The sequence below is a fragment of the Natator depressus genome, chromosome 9, assembly GCF_965152275.1.
Source record: "Natator depressus isolate rNatDep1 chromosome 9, rNatDep2.hap1, whole genome shotgun sequence".
Taxonomy (NCBI): domain Eukaryota; kingdom Metazoa; phylum Chordata; order Testudines; family Cheloniidae; genus Natator; species Natator depressus.
In genome coordinates, this window is record NC_134242.1 from 31,502,035 (window position 1) to 31,516,858 (window position 14,824).

General features: G+C 45.2%; 1 protein-coding gene across 7 annotated transcripts in view; it reads right to left on the reverse strand.

Annotated features, from left to right (window-relative positions):
- The window catches only part of U2SURP (U2 snRNP associated SURP domain containing), a 70,808-nt gene extending 56,283 nt beyond the window's left edge, over positions 1–14,525 (reverse strand). For 5 of the 7 annotated variants that reach the window (XM_074963821.1, XM_074963826.1, XM_074963822.1 and 2 more), the window contains exon 1: positions 14,418–14,524. In XM_074963821.1, the coding sequence (XP_074819922.1) occupies positions 14,418–14,462 (45 nt within the window). In that variant the 5' untranslated portion in view covers positions 14,463–14,524. Of the gene's footprint in view, positions 1–14,417 lie in introns of all 7 variants that reach the window. The other 2 variants (XM_074963820.1, XM_074963823.1) reach the window with 1 other exon arrangement.
- Positions 14,526–14,824: the final 299 nt, after the last annotated feature.

Genomic DNA, 14,824 nt, shown 5'->3' on the forward strand with positions numbered 1-14,824 from the left:
ATTTCTTCTCCTTGTCCAGATCTATTCCGCCCCCAACAATCTTCTGATCATTGAGCTTTCTGAAACTTTGCACTTTTAGAAAGAGGTAAAGGATTGACTCTGTGTACACAAATTTGCAGAGGGACAATAGGGTTGCAGTGTGTTATTTCTCACCTCTATATATTATGTATTTTAAAACATTTTTGCTGTTAACAAAATGTGTTGTGTCTGGAAACACAAATCCACAGTTTGAGAACTGCAAAACTAAGCATCCCTAATGGTATAGATAGAAAGATTAACCTAAATAATCTACTCAGAAGCCCCTGGAACCCCATAAAATTGGGTCCCTAATCCATGAACTATTGGAACTCATTTACAAAACTTTTCTTAAACATTATATGAATATAGAATCATAGAATATCAGGGTTGGAAGGGACCTCAGGAGGTCACCTAGTCCAACGCCCTGCTCAAAGCATGACCAATCCACAATTTTTGTCCCAGATCCCTAAATGGCCCCCTCAAGGATTGAACTCACAACCCTGGGTTTAGCAGGCCATTGCTCAAACCACTGAGTTATCCCCTCCCAATATAATGTCTCATACTATAGAATTAGAATTTATAATCCCTATTCCATGATGAGATATCTTTGAGCTATAATGTATCTTAATTAAAACTATCTTTAGATAGGTTCTTTCCTCAAAAAGCATTTTATCAAAAAAATCTGATTTAAATAAAAAAAATCCGATGTTTTTATTTATTTTTTTTTAAATCATTGATTTTTATCCACCCTGATATGTGATCACATAACATTTGTAAATTTGCTAGAGGATTAAACATACAAGACAGAAGATGTAAAAAAAAAAAAAAACAAAAAAAAACCCACCAAACAGGGGGGGTGCCATATTCCACCAACATATCCAACAGCAATGTGCTGGGAAAGAAACCAACCCTAAATACCAGAAAGGGTGATGGAATTTCTGCTAAGGTGCTGCTTGAGAGGCTGTTTTGGACTCCAGCTTTTGTATCACATTCCACTTATAGAAGTCTAATAAATGTGACACTCTAACCTCCTACAGTTGTTCCCGGCTGCTGCAAAGGGGAAGAGTTTGCACTACTCTACCATTACAGCAGGATCTATTTTTCAAGTACAGTAACTCCTCACTTAACATTGTAGTTATGTTCTTAAAAAATGCGACTTTAAGAGAAACAATGTTAAGCTAATCCAATTTCCCCATAAGAATTAATGTAAATAGGAGAGGTTAGGTTCCAGGGAAATATTTTTTTTTGCCAGACAAAAGACTTTAAAAATATACATACACGCAGAGTATAAGTTTTAAACAAACAATTTAATACTGTACACAGCAATGATGATTGTGAAGCTTGGTTGAAGAAGTGAAGTCAGAGGGGTGGGATATTTCCCAGGGAATGCCATATTGCTAAATGATGAACTAGCAACTGGCTGAGCCCTCAAGGGGTAAACTCATTGTTAATGTAGCCTCACACTCTACAAGGCAGCAGGAATGGAGGGAGGGGAGACAGCATGGCAGATGGAGACAGAGGCTTTGGCTACACTTGCACATTTTACCGCAATAAAGCCTCCCAGAGCGCTCTACCTTACTCCCCGTCCACACTGGCAAGGCACGTAGAGCGCTCTGACTCCCTGGCTGGAGCGCTCATGGTACTCCACCTCCCCGAGAGGATTAACAGCTGTTGCGCATTGGCTGAGACGCTCCAGCTCCAGTGTAAAAGGGGAGTAATGTTATTACGTACTGATTGACCTCCGGAAACTCCCCATAATCCTTTTAACTGAAGTGTCCTCTCTTGTTTTGTTGTGAACTCTGGACACGGAAGTGACATTTCAAAGTTCCAATTTGGGGGCTGCTTGTCAAAAAAACAAACACAGCTACTGTTTGCTTTGAATGAGTGAGAGGCAGGCAGGGGGGCTCCTTGGATTGCCGACTGCTAATGTTTGCTTGAAGAGCAGGGGGGAAAGGGAGTTTGGGGTCCATTTCGGGGAGTGGCTGCTTATCTTGTGTATGAGAAAAAAAGAAACAGCTGACGTTTGCTTTCAGTGAATGAGACAGAGGAGGGGGAGGGAGAGGGGTCTGTACTTACAAGACAGCATGCTGACACACTCTCAGCACCCCAAAAACCCACTCTATCTCCCCCCACGCTCCCTGTCACACTCCACCCCACTCCCCCATTTGAAAAGCATGTTGCAACCACTTGAATGCTGGGATAGCTGCCCATAATGCACCGCTCCCAATGCAGCTGCAAATGCGGCCACGACAGTGCACTGGCAGCTGTCAGTGTGGACAGACTGCAGCGCTTCCCCTACTCAGCTGTACGAAGGCGGATTTAACTCACAGTGCTGTACATCTGTAAGTGTAGCCAAGGCCAGAGACACACATCCTGTGTGTGGGAGAGAGAGACAGAGATGCGCATTTCCCCTTTAAGTATGCTGACCCACTCTTAAGTATACTGCCTTGTTAAGTTAATCAGCAAGCTGAGACCACAGCGGCTGCCAGGAAGCTCCCTCCGTCCTGAGCCCTGTTGTGTGTCCCCCTACTCTATGGAGATGGGAGAAGCAAAGTGCAGGAGCAAGGGGGAGGGGGACACCCTGACGTTAGCCCCCCTCTTCTCCCCCCCCCCCCAAGCAAGCAGGAGGCTCAGGGAGCAGCTCCAAGGCAGAGGGCAGGAGCAGCACGTGGCAGTAGGGGGAGGGACAGTTGAACTACAGGCAACTGATAGCCTGCTAGGCAGCTGCTGCACAGGGAACTTAGGGGAGCGGGGAGCTGATGGGGGGCTTCTGGCTCACCCTGGTGCCAAGCCCCTACCAGCTAGCTGCAAAGGGCTGCTCTTCCTGCAAGCAGTGGACAAAGCAGGTGGCTGCCAAACAACGTTATAAGGGAGCATTGCACAACTTTAAATGAGCATGTTCCTAACCGATCAGCAATGTAACAATGAAACAATGTTAACCGGGACAACTTAAAGTGAGGAGTTACTGTACTACTCTCCCATGAATAACTCTAGTCCCTGCTTCTGCTGCTGCTCACAGCTTACCAAGTACCCCAAAGGAAACTATCATTGCTTGACATTTACACACTGCTAACCACCTTTCTGAATAGCAACAATTAAACTGACCAGTACTGTTAACTTTTTTTCTCACGGTTTAGTGTCTTTCCCTCTTCCACACTGTCTGAGGCCATGTCTACATGAAAAAGTTAGGTTGACCCAGTTACATCACTCAGAGGCATAAAAAAAATCTAACCTCCTGCAAGATAGGGCTACCTACCATCTCTCAAGGAGATGAATTAACTATGATAGGAGAACCCCTCCTGTCACTGTTGTGTGTGTCTCCACTGAAGTGATACTGCACCTTTGCCACTGTAGCAATTTAAGTGTAGACACAGCCTGAGGGCATGGCTATACTTGCAGATGTAGAGCGCTTTGAGTTAAACCAGCCTTCGGAGAGCGCAGTAGGGAAAGCGCTGCAGCTTCAAGCGCACTGGCGTGGTGGTCACATTTGCGGCTTGCAGCGGCATTGGGAGCGGTGCATTGTGGGCAGCTATCCCAGCATGCAAGTGACTGCAAGTGCTTTTCAAATGGGGGGGGTGGGGGGGTGTGACAAGGAGTGTGTTGTGTGTATGTGGGGGGCTGGGAGCACGTCAGCATGCCACCTTGTAAGTTCAGACAGCAGCAGACCCCCTCCCACCCCTCCTCCCCCCTCTCACACACACAGCATTCCACACTAATGGCTTGCTTTGTCTCGGAGCAGATAGGCAGCCTGCTGTCAGAAACAGAGCTTTCAAAGGGCATATCCGCATTCCTGCAGCGATTCAAAAACAATGACAAGAGTGGCAACTTGACTTAAGGGAATTATGGGACATTTCCGGAGGCTGATCAGAGCGCAGTAATGCAACACCTCGTTGCAGGGGTGCAGCAAACGTTATTCCACTTGCTGAGGTGGAGTACCAGCAACGCGGTGGCTGCAGAGTCAGAGCGCTCTGCATGCCTTCCCAGTGTGGATGGGTAATGAGCTAGTGCGCCCGGGGCTCCTTTATTGCGCTGTAACTCGCAAGTGTAGCCAAGCCCTTAGACTGCAAAAGGCTGTGTTTATCAATTGTATTAGATTGAGTTAAGAGAACTTTTCCAATGTGTTACATTAACACTCATTAAGATATAGAGTAACAAGTCTGAAGGTGCTATCCAGTTGTGTTGTAGCCTAGAATAGGCCTTTTCAATCATATTAAGCTAACTTGATTGAAAAATACCCTTTTTTCCCTGCTAATGGAGGGCCTGCTGTTTTCCCCCCTCTCCGCTTGCATCCAAACAATTTTGTTCAAACTTTCAAAAAATAATTCAATGTAAAGCAGCGTCTAAACACTGAAAATGTTTGCCCTAAGTGTTAAAAAGATATAAACACCTGAAACAGGAGTTTAGAACTGAAATATTTTTACCACCTAAATTACAGAGGTGACTATTAATTCCACTATAAAAAGGTCACAATTAAAAAAATAAAAGTTCTATTCAATTACATCACTTAAAGACAGATATCTAAATATTGATACATTTTATAAGTGCTTGTACCCAAATACTAGAAGTGTAAATACAAAGATGGATGAACTTGAATGCCTGATATTAAATGAAGATATTGATATAATAGGTATCGTAGAAACCTGGTGGAATGATAATAACCAATGGGACGTGGTAATACCAGCATATAAAATAAACAGGAATGACAAAGTAGGTCGCACTGTTGGGGGAGGACATTATATGTGAAAGAAAGTATAGAGTCAAATATAGCAAAAATCTGGAATTAATCAAACTACCATAGAATCTCTAAAAAGAGAAGGAGTACTTGTGGCACCTTAGAGACTAACCAATTTATTTGAGCATAAGCTTTCGTGAGCTACAGCTCACTTCATCGGATGCATAAAGTGCATGATGAAGTGAGCTGTAGCTCACGAAAGCTTATGCTCAAATAAATTGGTTAGTCTCTAAGGTGCCACAAGTACTCCTTTTCTTTTTGCGAATACACACTAACACGGCTGCTACTCTGAAACCACAGAATCTCTATGGATAGAAATTCAGTGCTTGAATAACAAGAGTGCAGCAATAACAATATACTACCAACCACCTGACTGAGATGGTGACAGTGACTGTGAAATGCTCAGAAAGAGGAGAGAGGCTACACATAGAGACCTGCAAATCTGCAGATATCTGCGGACCATTTTTGCAGATAGTGAATCAGATACAGACACAACCATGCATGGCTCTACTCACTGGTGGTACCTGGCCCGTGGTACCTGGCTTGCACAACCTGGGGGACGCAGTGCTCTTGGGGCTGGTGGCCAGCAGCCAGTCCAGCCGCTTCCTGTCCAGCAGCTCGGGCCTGTCGGGCAGCGTCAGTGTCCCCACCATGGCCTGGCCCGGCAGCACTGGCTGCACTCCCAGTCCTGGGCCCGGCAGCTCCTGGGCAGCAGCGCCTGCCCCTAGCCAAAGGGATTGGAGCCAACAGGGACCCGGCACCCCACCCCTCCACCCTACTGTGATGCAACCTGCACTGCTGCTGCCGTGTGCCATTGCTCACAAGCTCCCGGGAGCAGCACACAATGTGATGCCCATTCCCCACTCTGCGCCATCCCTTCTTCTCGAGGCCCCACCCCCATGCTGCTCCTTACCCCCAGTCCCCACCCTGGCGCTGCCTCTTCCCTGCAAGTCCCTGCGCCCCACTTCCTTCCCCCCATCCTCCTCCCCAGTCTCTAGCCGTTGTGAGACGGCTTGCTGGTGCAGATGCGGAGACCGGTAAAAGACGGCTAACAGATCGTGGGTCGAATCGTGGGTTGATCCTGGTGGATGCGGATCAGGTGCGGATTCACATTTTTGTATCCGTGCAGGGCTCTAGCTACAAAAACAGAAAACCCAATAATAATGGGGGATTATAACTATCCCTATATTGACTAAGTACACGTCACCTCAGGACAGGATGCAGAGATAAAATTTCTAGTCACCATTAATGACTGCTTCTTGGAGCAGCTAGTCCAGGAACCCACAAGGGGGAGGCCATTCCTGATTTAGTCCTAAATGGGGCAAGTATCTGGTCCAACAGGTGTATATAGTTGAACCCTCAGTAATAGCAACCATAGCGTAATTAAATGTAACATCCTTGTAGGGAGGAAAATAACAAAGAAACCCACCACAGTAGCATTTAACTCCAAAAAGGGAAACTACACAAAAATGAGAAAGCTAGTTAAATGGACATTAAAAGGAACAGTCACAAGAGTGAAATGCCTGCTAGCTGTATGAAAACTATTTAAAAACACGATTACAGAGGCTTAAACTATATATACACACCCCAAATGAAAAAAATCCACAGTAAGAGAATCAAAATAATGCCACCTTCACTAACCAACAGAGTAAAAGAGGCGGTTGCAGGCATAAAGAGGTCAAATCCTACTGAGGAAAATAGAAAGGAAAAACTCTGGCAAGTCAAGTGTAAAATATAATTAGGTAGGTCAAAAAGAATTTGAAGGAAAACTAGCAAAGGCACAAAATCTAACAGCAATTTTTTTTTTTTTTAAAAGTACATCAAAAGCAGGAAGCCTGACAATCCAGCAGTGGGGTCACTGTACAACTGACGTGCTAAAGGAGCACTTAGTTGTGAAAAACCTAAATTAATTCTCTGCAACAATCTTCACTGCACCAGATGTGAGGAAATTCCAACACTTGAGCCATTTTTTTAGGGCACAAATCTGAGAAACTGTCTCAGATTAAGGTGTCAACAGATTAAGTTTTGGAACAAACTGATAAATTAAACACTAATAAATCACCAGGACCGGATGGTATTCATCCAAGAATTCTGAAGGAACTCAAATATGAAATTGTGGAAATATTAACAGTGGTATGTAACGTATCTCTTAAATCATCTTTTGTTGCAGAGAACTGGAGGATAGCTAATGCAATGCCAATTTTTGAGAGAGGCTCCACAGACAATCCTGACAATTACAGGCTGTTAAGCCTAACTTCAGTATAAGGCCAATTGGTTGAAACTATAGTAAAAGAACAGAATTATCAGGCACATATATGAACACAGTATGTTGGGAAAGAGTCAACATGGCTTTTGTAAAGGGAAATCATCCCTCGCTAATCTATTAGAATTCTTGGGGGGGGGGGTTAACAAACATGTTGTCAAGGGGGATCCAGTGGATATTGCGTACTTCAACTTTCAGAAAGCCTTTGACAAGGTCCCTCACAAAAGCCTCTTAAGCAAAGTAAAGAGTCATGGGATAAGAGGGAAGGTCTTCTCATGGATCAGTAACTGGTTAAAGATACGAAACAAAGGGTAGAAATGGTCAGTTTTCAAAATGAAAAGTAATAAATATTGGGGGTCCCTCAAGAATCTGTACTGGGACCAGTGCCACTAAGCATATTCCTAAATTATCTGAAAAAAGGAGTAAACAATGAGATGGCAAAGTTTGCAAATGATACTAAATTACTCAAGTCCAAAATTGACTGCTAAGAGTTATAAAGGGATCTCACAAAACTGGGTGACTGGGCAAGAAAATGGCATATGAAATTTAATGTTGATAAGCATAAGAGGCATCATCCCAACTATAAAAAAAGTGATGGGATCTAGAATAGCTGTTACCACTCAAGAAAGATCTTGGAGTCACTGTGGATAGTTCTCTGAAAACATCCACTCAATGTGCAGCAGCAGTCAAAAAAGCAAGCAGAATGTTGGGAATCATTAAGAAAGGGATAGATAAGACGACAGAAAATATATTGCCTCTATATAAATCCATGGCACGCCCACATCTTGAATACTGTGTGCAAATGTGGTCACCCCATCTCAAAAAAAGATATATTGGAATTGGAAAAGGTTCAGAAAAGGGCAACAAAAATGATTAGGGGTATGGAATGGCTACCATATGAGGAAAGATTAATAAAACTTGGACTTTTCAGCTTGGAAAAGAGATGATTAAGGGGGGATATGATAGAGGTCTATAAAATCATGACTGGTATGGAGAAAGTAAATAAGGAAGTGTTATTTACTGCTTCTCATAACACAAGAACTAGGGGTCACCAAATGAAATTAATAGGCAGCAGGTTTAAAACAAACAAAAGGAAGTATTTTTTCACACAACGCACAGTCAACCTGTGGAACTCCTTGCCAGAGGATGTTGTGAAGGCCAAGACTATAACAGGGTTTAAAAAAGAACTAGATAAATTCATGGAGGAGAGGTCCATCAATGGCTGTTAGCCAGGATAGACAGGGATGGTGTCCCTAGCCTCTGTTTGCCAGAAGCTGAGAATGGGCAACAAGGAATGGATCACTTGATGATTACCAGTTCTGTTTATTCCCTTGAGGGCATCTGGCATTGGCCACTGTCGGGAGACAGGATACTGGGCTAGATGGACCTTTGGTCTGACCAGTATGGCCATTCTTATGTTTTGATTTAATTTTTTTAATTTAAATTCCCTAATATTGTCAGATTACAAAAGTCATATCACTTCCACAGTACTACATGAAAAACCATTTTAAAATACGCACTGAGATGCATTATTTTCAAAATACTTCACAAACCTTAATTTGGGACCATAGCCAACTAAATTACCAGCAAGCTGCGCAGCCGTGCAGCAGCCTATTTAGTGCCATGCAGGCACTTAAGGAACCCTCCCATGGACCTGCGCAGCCGGGGGAGGGGCACCCCCCCCCCCAAGCCCGAACTCTGCTGCAGCGTGGCCGGACCCAGCTGCGTATGGGTCACCCGGATCTGCTGGGGTGACGTGGCCAGATCGGCCCCAGCCGTGGCTGGGGTGGGGCAGCCTGGCCCCAGCCGTGGCCAGACAAGCCTGATCCAGACCCAGGCGCAGCCCTCCCCTGGCCCAGATCTGCTGGGGCCAGGGGAAGGGGCACCTATCCTGCAGCCCCAACCCCAGAGCTGTTGCAGCAGGGAGAAGCGCCTCTCCCCCCCAGCCCAGGTGCTGCTGCTGTGGGGATAGAGAGCTGGGGGAAGTCCTCTCTCCCCGCCGTAGCCCCTGAGCACCCTCCTGCACCCTAACCCCTCATTCCCAGCCCCATCCCGGAGCCTACACCCCCAGCCACAGTACTCACACGCCTGCACCCCAACCCTCTGCCCCAGCCCTGAGCCCCCTCCCACACTCCAAACCCCTCGGCCCCACCCCCTCACATGAATTTTGTTATGTGCACTGATATGAAGCTGATGTGTCACACCATCTCCACATTGGTGAACATAAAATTCATTCCGCACATTGGTGGGAAAAATTAGAGGGAACACTGATAGCCAACATATTGTTTTGACCTACGTAGCCCATAATTCCTTTAATAAACCCACATTTTTATAAACTACGGTAACATTACCTACTAACAAAATTAGGTAAAGGTCAAGATTTTCAGAAGTGACTACTTTTTGGTGCCCAACTTGAAAAACCTTGTATGGTCCCAATTTTCAGAAGGCAGATGCTCGGCACTTTTGAAAAGTCAGGCCCCTTTAAAGTGTCAAACTGGGCTGCCAAAAATTGAACCATACAAAATTCCTAGCCAGAAAACTCAGCCTACTAGACACAAGCAGATACAAAAGACAAGGGGCCCACAGGTGAGGGTCACTGTACTGGAAAGAAACTGAGCCTCAACTCCTCCACATACTAGAATTTATTATCAAGATGCCATCCAAAGCCACTTCTTGAGACTCCAGCATTCCTATCAGCTTCTACCTAGTAGTTTCTAAGACATTTGAGCTCTATCTCCCCTCTAACTCCTCAAAGGAAGAAGAGTATCTCTTTCTTCTCCTGGAGAACCCCCTGAATGCTTCAAAGATGCAGATTCTTACAGCTTTAAGCCATTTGATCATGAAGTTACTGAGAGGATTTCAAGGCACAACTTGAAACATCTCTAAGTTGCACCAATGGCCAATAGCCCCCAAGGGTCTATTCTGGCAGCTGGGAATCACTGAGGTATAAGGACACCCCATCACACCTTCATAGTAGGAGCATGTCTACACTACAGCACCAGAGACATCTTCCACTGACATAAACCAGGGGTTCTCAAACTGAGGGTTGGGACCCCTCAGGGGGTCATGAGGTTATTATGTGGATGGTCACAAGCTGTCAGTCTCTACCTCCAAACCCTGCTTTGTCTCCAGCATTTATAATACTGTTAAATATTTAAAAAATGTGTTTTTAATTTGGGGGGGGGGTCGCACTCAGAATCTTGCTGTGTGAAAGGGGTCCCCAATACAAAAGTTTGGGAATCACTGACACAGACACACCTATGCCAGCAGTTCAGTCAACCTAACTTCGGCACTCAGGACACAAAATTTTTCATGAGCAAAGCAGCTAGGTTGATCTAACTTTTAAGGGTAAAGGCTTAGAAAAGTGGTGAGATAATGCCAATACATTGGCTCTACGCCACTTAGCCACTTTGCTTCCACAAGAGCAATCCTCATGGTGCCAGAGAAGCCACATTTACAGCTGCTTTTTATCACCAGAGAAGTGCAAACAGTCCTACAGAAGAGCTGAAAATCTGGCCTCAGCTCTTCAAACTCAACCCCCCCCCCCCCCCCCCCGTGTCACCCCATGGCTGCTACAAATAAAGGGTGGGGAAGAAAAGAGGCTTCCCTCCAACCTCTTATTTTGAGCCCTCTTCCCTGTAAATAATTCCAAACGTGAGCTTTAATAATAAAATGTGGCTGCGGGAGCAGCAGTGGCCCTGATAGGTTTTTAAAAATGTAACTCACAGGGTGAAATTGACAGGATTCTTGATACAGTAGTTTTACTACTGCTCACAGGATTCTGAACAGCTGCACTGAAACTGAGTTTTGTTAAATACATACTGTTGCTGCTGGGCAAGACTATGAAAAGTAGCAAAAGCAATTGCTGTCTAAAACATCAGAAAGACAATGTTGTATCTGCCCACATTATACGGGTTATCTTGAAATTTTAAGGGCTTCACATTTATACTCGTATATAAGCTTTAACTCAGTAGAAACTAATAATTTAAGTTCTAATGCTCAAAAGGGAAATCTTCCCATTCACTAAGAGAAACTGCATTTTCCAAGGCCCACTACTTTCTTCACCCCTCCTCTTAACATACCTGTCTACAAAACGTTTATATCAAAATAAGCAAAAATTTCTGGAAATTAAATTTTATACCTATGTGTATTTCCTATTTCACTAGTTAAATCCATATCACTTGTAGACCTGAATAAAGAATTAGAAGTCATTTCTTCTGAAGCACATGACATTTTAATTTATTACTATACTGCTACTGCTAAACTTGTAAAAGCAGGTGCAGCCGGTATTCAACCCATCGCTGCTGAAAAGCAGAGGAAGAAAGAGAAGGACACATACTTCTTTTATATTTTTCCACGGGCGAAGGAGTGAGTACCCACCTCTTTCATTCCTGCTTACAAGTTTAAGTAGCAACACAATGAAAATTAAAACACCACCTGAAAGTTAACACCACTGCTTCTTCAAATCTTATGGACAGCAACCACACTGAAACTCAGCACATTTTTGTAGATTTTACTTCACTGTTCCTGGCACATAGTGACTCACCAGAGAAAGCTGTTAACTCAGAAAAAGGTGAGTGCTATTTCCCAGTTTTTATTAATACACTGCCTCACTTAAAGCAATGCAGAGTGTGCATTTCCTTGCACTGTTAAGTGATGAAGATGACAATTTTTGACTTCAAGTTACAGGGAATCTACTGTTTACTTAATGACTCATGCCCAATGCTACAGAGGAAGGCAAAATATTGATTCGGGTCAACACTTTAATGTACCTCTTCCTAATTACCCTTGAATACAAGAACAGTTTTTAACATAAAACACTTCCACCGCTAAGTCCCCATATATAAAGTTTAGCTTGAGTGTATATTTTCCCTTCCCAAACTCTGGGTCCACTTCCTGGTTGAAGGCAGTGACTGGGGAAATAAGGCTTTCTGATCATACTTGGAATAGATCAACGGGGGAAAAAAACAACATCCCAGTGATGGGGGACATTTATATATTTAATATCTATATATAGTTCATTTCATCTGAGCTGGATAAGTTATCCCCACTTTGGTGAAAGGAAAAATTGAGTAAGAGGTTAAATAATTTACATATTGAGTAGCAATAGAAACAGAATCTTGGTTCTCCAAATCCCATATCCTATTCCTGGCCCACGACCCTTCCACTTGGGAAGACTGAATAGCCAGCTGCTAGGAAGAACTATGGCTGGCCACTCTAAGGCTTTGTCTACAATAGCACTTTTGTCGGCCACAGGTGTGAAATAACACACCCCAAACCAACATAAGTTTCACCGACAAAAGCACTGGTGTGGACAGCTCTATGTCGGTGGGAGATGCTCTCATGCTCACATAGCTACTGCTGCTCATTGGGAGTGCTTTAATCTCCCGTGAGCATAGAGCAGCTACACAGGAGACCTGACAGTGGTGCAACTGCAGCAGTGTAGCTGTGCTGCTATAAGGTCCATAGTGTAGACATAGCTTAATACCTGCAATGGGATTGAGTGGAAGAGAATTTATGGCTTCACTATCCCTAGGATCATTACCAGGTGCTGGAGAGCACCCAACCATTGGAATAGACTATAGTCCCTACTGATTCCTCACTTTTGTGGGAGATTCAGGCAACAAATGTTTCTCCCACTTCTGGGTATTACTCCTAAGCATCCACCCTGATCAAATGCAGATTTCCTATGTGGATTTAAACAAGCCAGCCAGTGGCTACCATATAGTTTTGATTCAAGTCTCTCAATCCTCAGCAGTGTTAATTATGCACAATAAAGTTGGCTCACTGAGGGAAAACACCAATGATTTCAACCAGAACTGAGAAGCGGGAGATGGAAACAGAAAAGTCAATCTCAAATTAACTACAAATTTCTAATCCACAATCGGGAAACATTCCCTAAACAGGTTTAAATATTTCCAAAGTAGGAAATGGGAATACCTATGTGAATCAAGTTAAGCACATGCACGTGTCTGCAGGATTGAGGCCTTTGATTATTATAACAACCTCTTCCTCATTTCCACCCACTACCACAAAAATATGAACTCCAAACATTTCTAGACTTTTGAGTCAAGAGGATACGGTTCATATGCCCCAATCTTACAACTGCATGGGGGCTCCACGGGGACACAGGATCTGTGCAAATGTTGCTGCAGGACTGTAGGAAATATTGGATTATTCCAGTATTATAGGAAATCATGTCAGCCATGGGAATTGGGAACACTGAGAAAATGCATTCCATGAGGCTGCAAAGTTGTCAAACCAAAAACATCTGAAAAACTGCCTAGCAGTCTGAGCACAGGACTAGGAATCAGACACTAGAAAATGCTGATTTGCCATGTGATTTTGGACATGTCTCTGTCTATTTCTTCAAATTCACTGGCCACATCTACACTAGCGAGTTTACAGATGCACAGCCGTGCAGCTGTAAGATTGCTCATTTAGCCACTCTATGCCAAAGCGGGAGAGAGTGCTCTGGTTGATATAAAACTACTTCAATGAGCAGCTAGCTATGTCAACAGGAGACACACTCCCACCAATATAGTGCTGTGCACACTACCATTTATGCTGGCAAAACTTATATCCCTCGTGGGGTGTTTCTTTCACGTCCTTGAGTGACATAAGTTTTACTGACATAAATGGTAATGTAAACATGGCCTAAGAACACCTGAGTTGCCCCCCACCCTAACAGAGACATAACAAATAATTTGGGCATAAAACAGAGAGTAAAGGGGAAATGGTTTCAATCTGGAACTGAAATTTACAACAAAACTGTTCATCACCAGAGCAAGAAGCTTTAAAAATAAGGCCTTCAAACAAGGCCCTGTAAAGCTACTAAGATTGTGAGTGTTTCAGTGAAACAAAACTGTGGCAAAATCCATCCCAAATGAGCAAGAGAACTAGTTTAACATGAATCCAAGTAAGGGCGGGGGGCATCGATCCCACCCCCCAGAAGTGCAGCGCTGGGAGAGGGCAAACCCAGAGGAGCAAGGCTGCAGATGCACCCCGCTCTACCCCAATACAACCCCCGCCCCGGGAGAACGTGGTGCCAGCACTGGGTGCCGGGAGGGGGCCCCGCGGGCTAATGGTGCAGGGTGGGGGGCGCTTCCCACAGGCCTCAGACCCCCCCCCTTTTGATGCTAGCTAAGCAGTAGGAGAAACCCTGAACCCCGACCTCCCTGCTGCCCTAGCCCTTCCCCACTGCCCCATCCGTCCCGCCGCCAGCAGCCCGCAGTAACGCCGCGGAGGGGAGGGACGGAGCAGGCCGCACGGCCTGCGCACCTGGGTCCGTGCGTCCCGCACGCCCTGGCTCCCCCGCCCCCGGGGATGGATGCCGCTACCCTCCCTGCCCCGAGCGGGCCCCGAGCAGCGGCGCCGCTTGCAGGGCCCGCGAGGCGGCCTCACCTTCGCACTGGTTTTCTGCGACCCGCCTGGCGTTTTGTCCGCCATCTTGATTCTCTCCCTGGCTCAGCCCTGGCGGCAAGGAATCGAGCACCGATTGAAGAGGGAAGGGGACAGACCGCGCAGAGAAGGGGGGGGAAGTGCGGCGAATCGATGGCCGAGCTAGCGATGCGGACGGCAAGGTTGCGGCGGCCGTTCTGGCTCGGCCTGATGAGCGCGCGGTAGCGGTTGTCGACCTAAACATACTGCAGTGTGTTGCGTTTGTGTCAGGGGGCCTGACTCTCCCGTCACGTACACACGTTTTACCCCAGTGTAACTCCATTGATTGCACTAGAGTCACACCAGCTTAACACTGGCGCAAGAGAGTGGTGAATAAGGCCCCAGGAGTGAGCGTACTGGTAGGGGTGTAA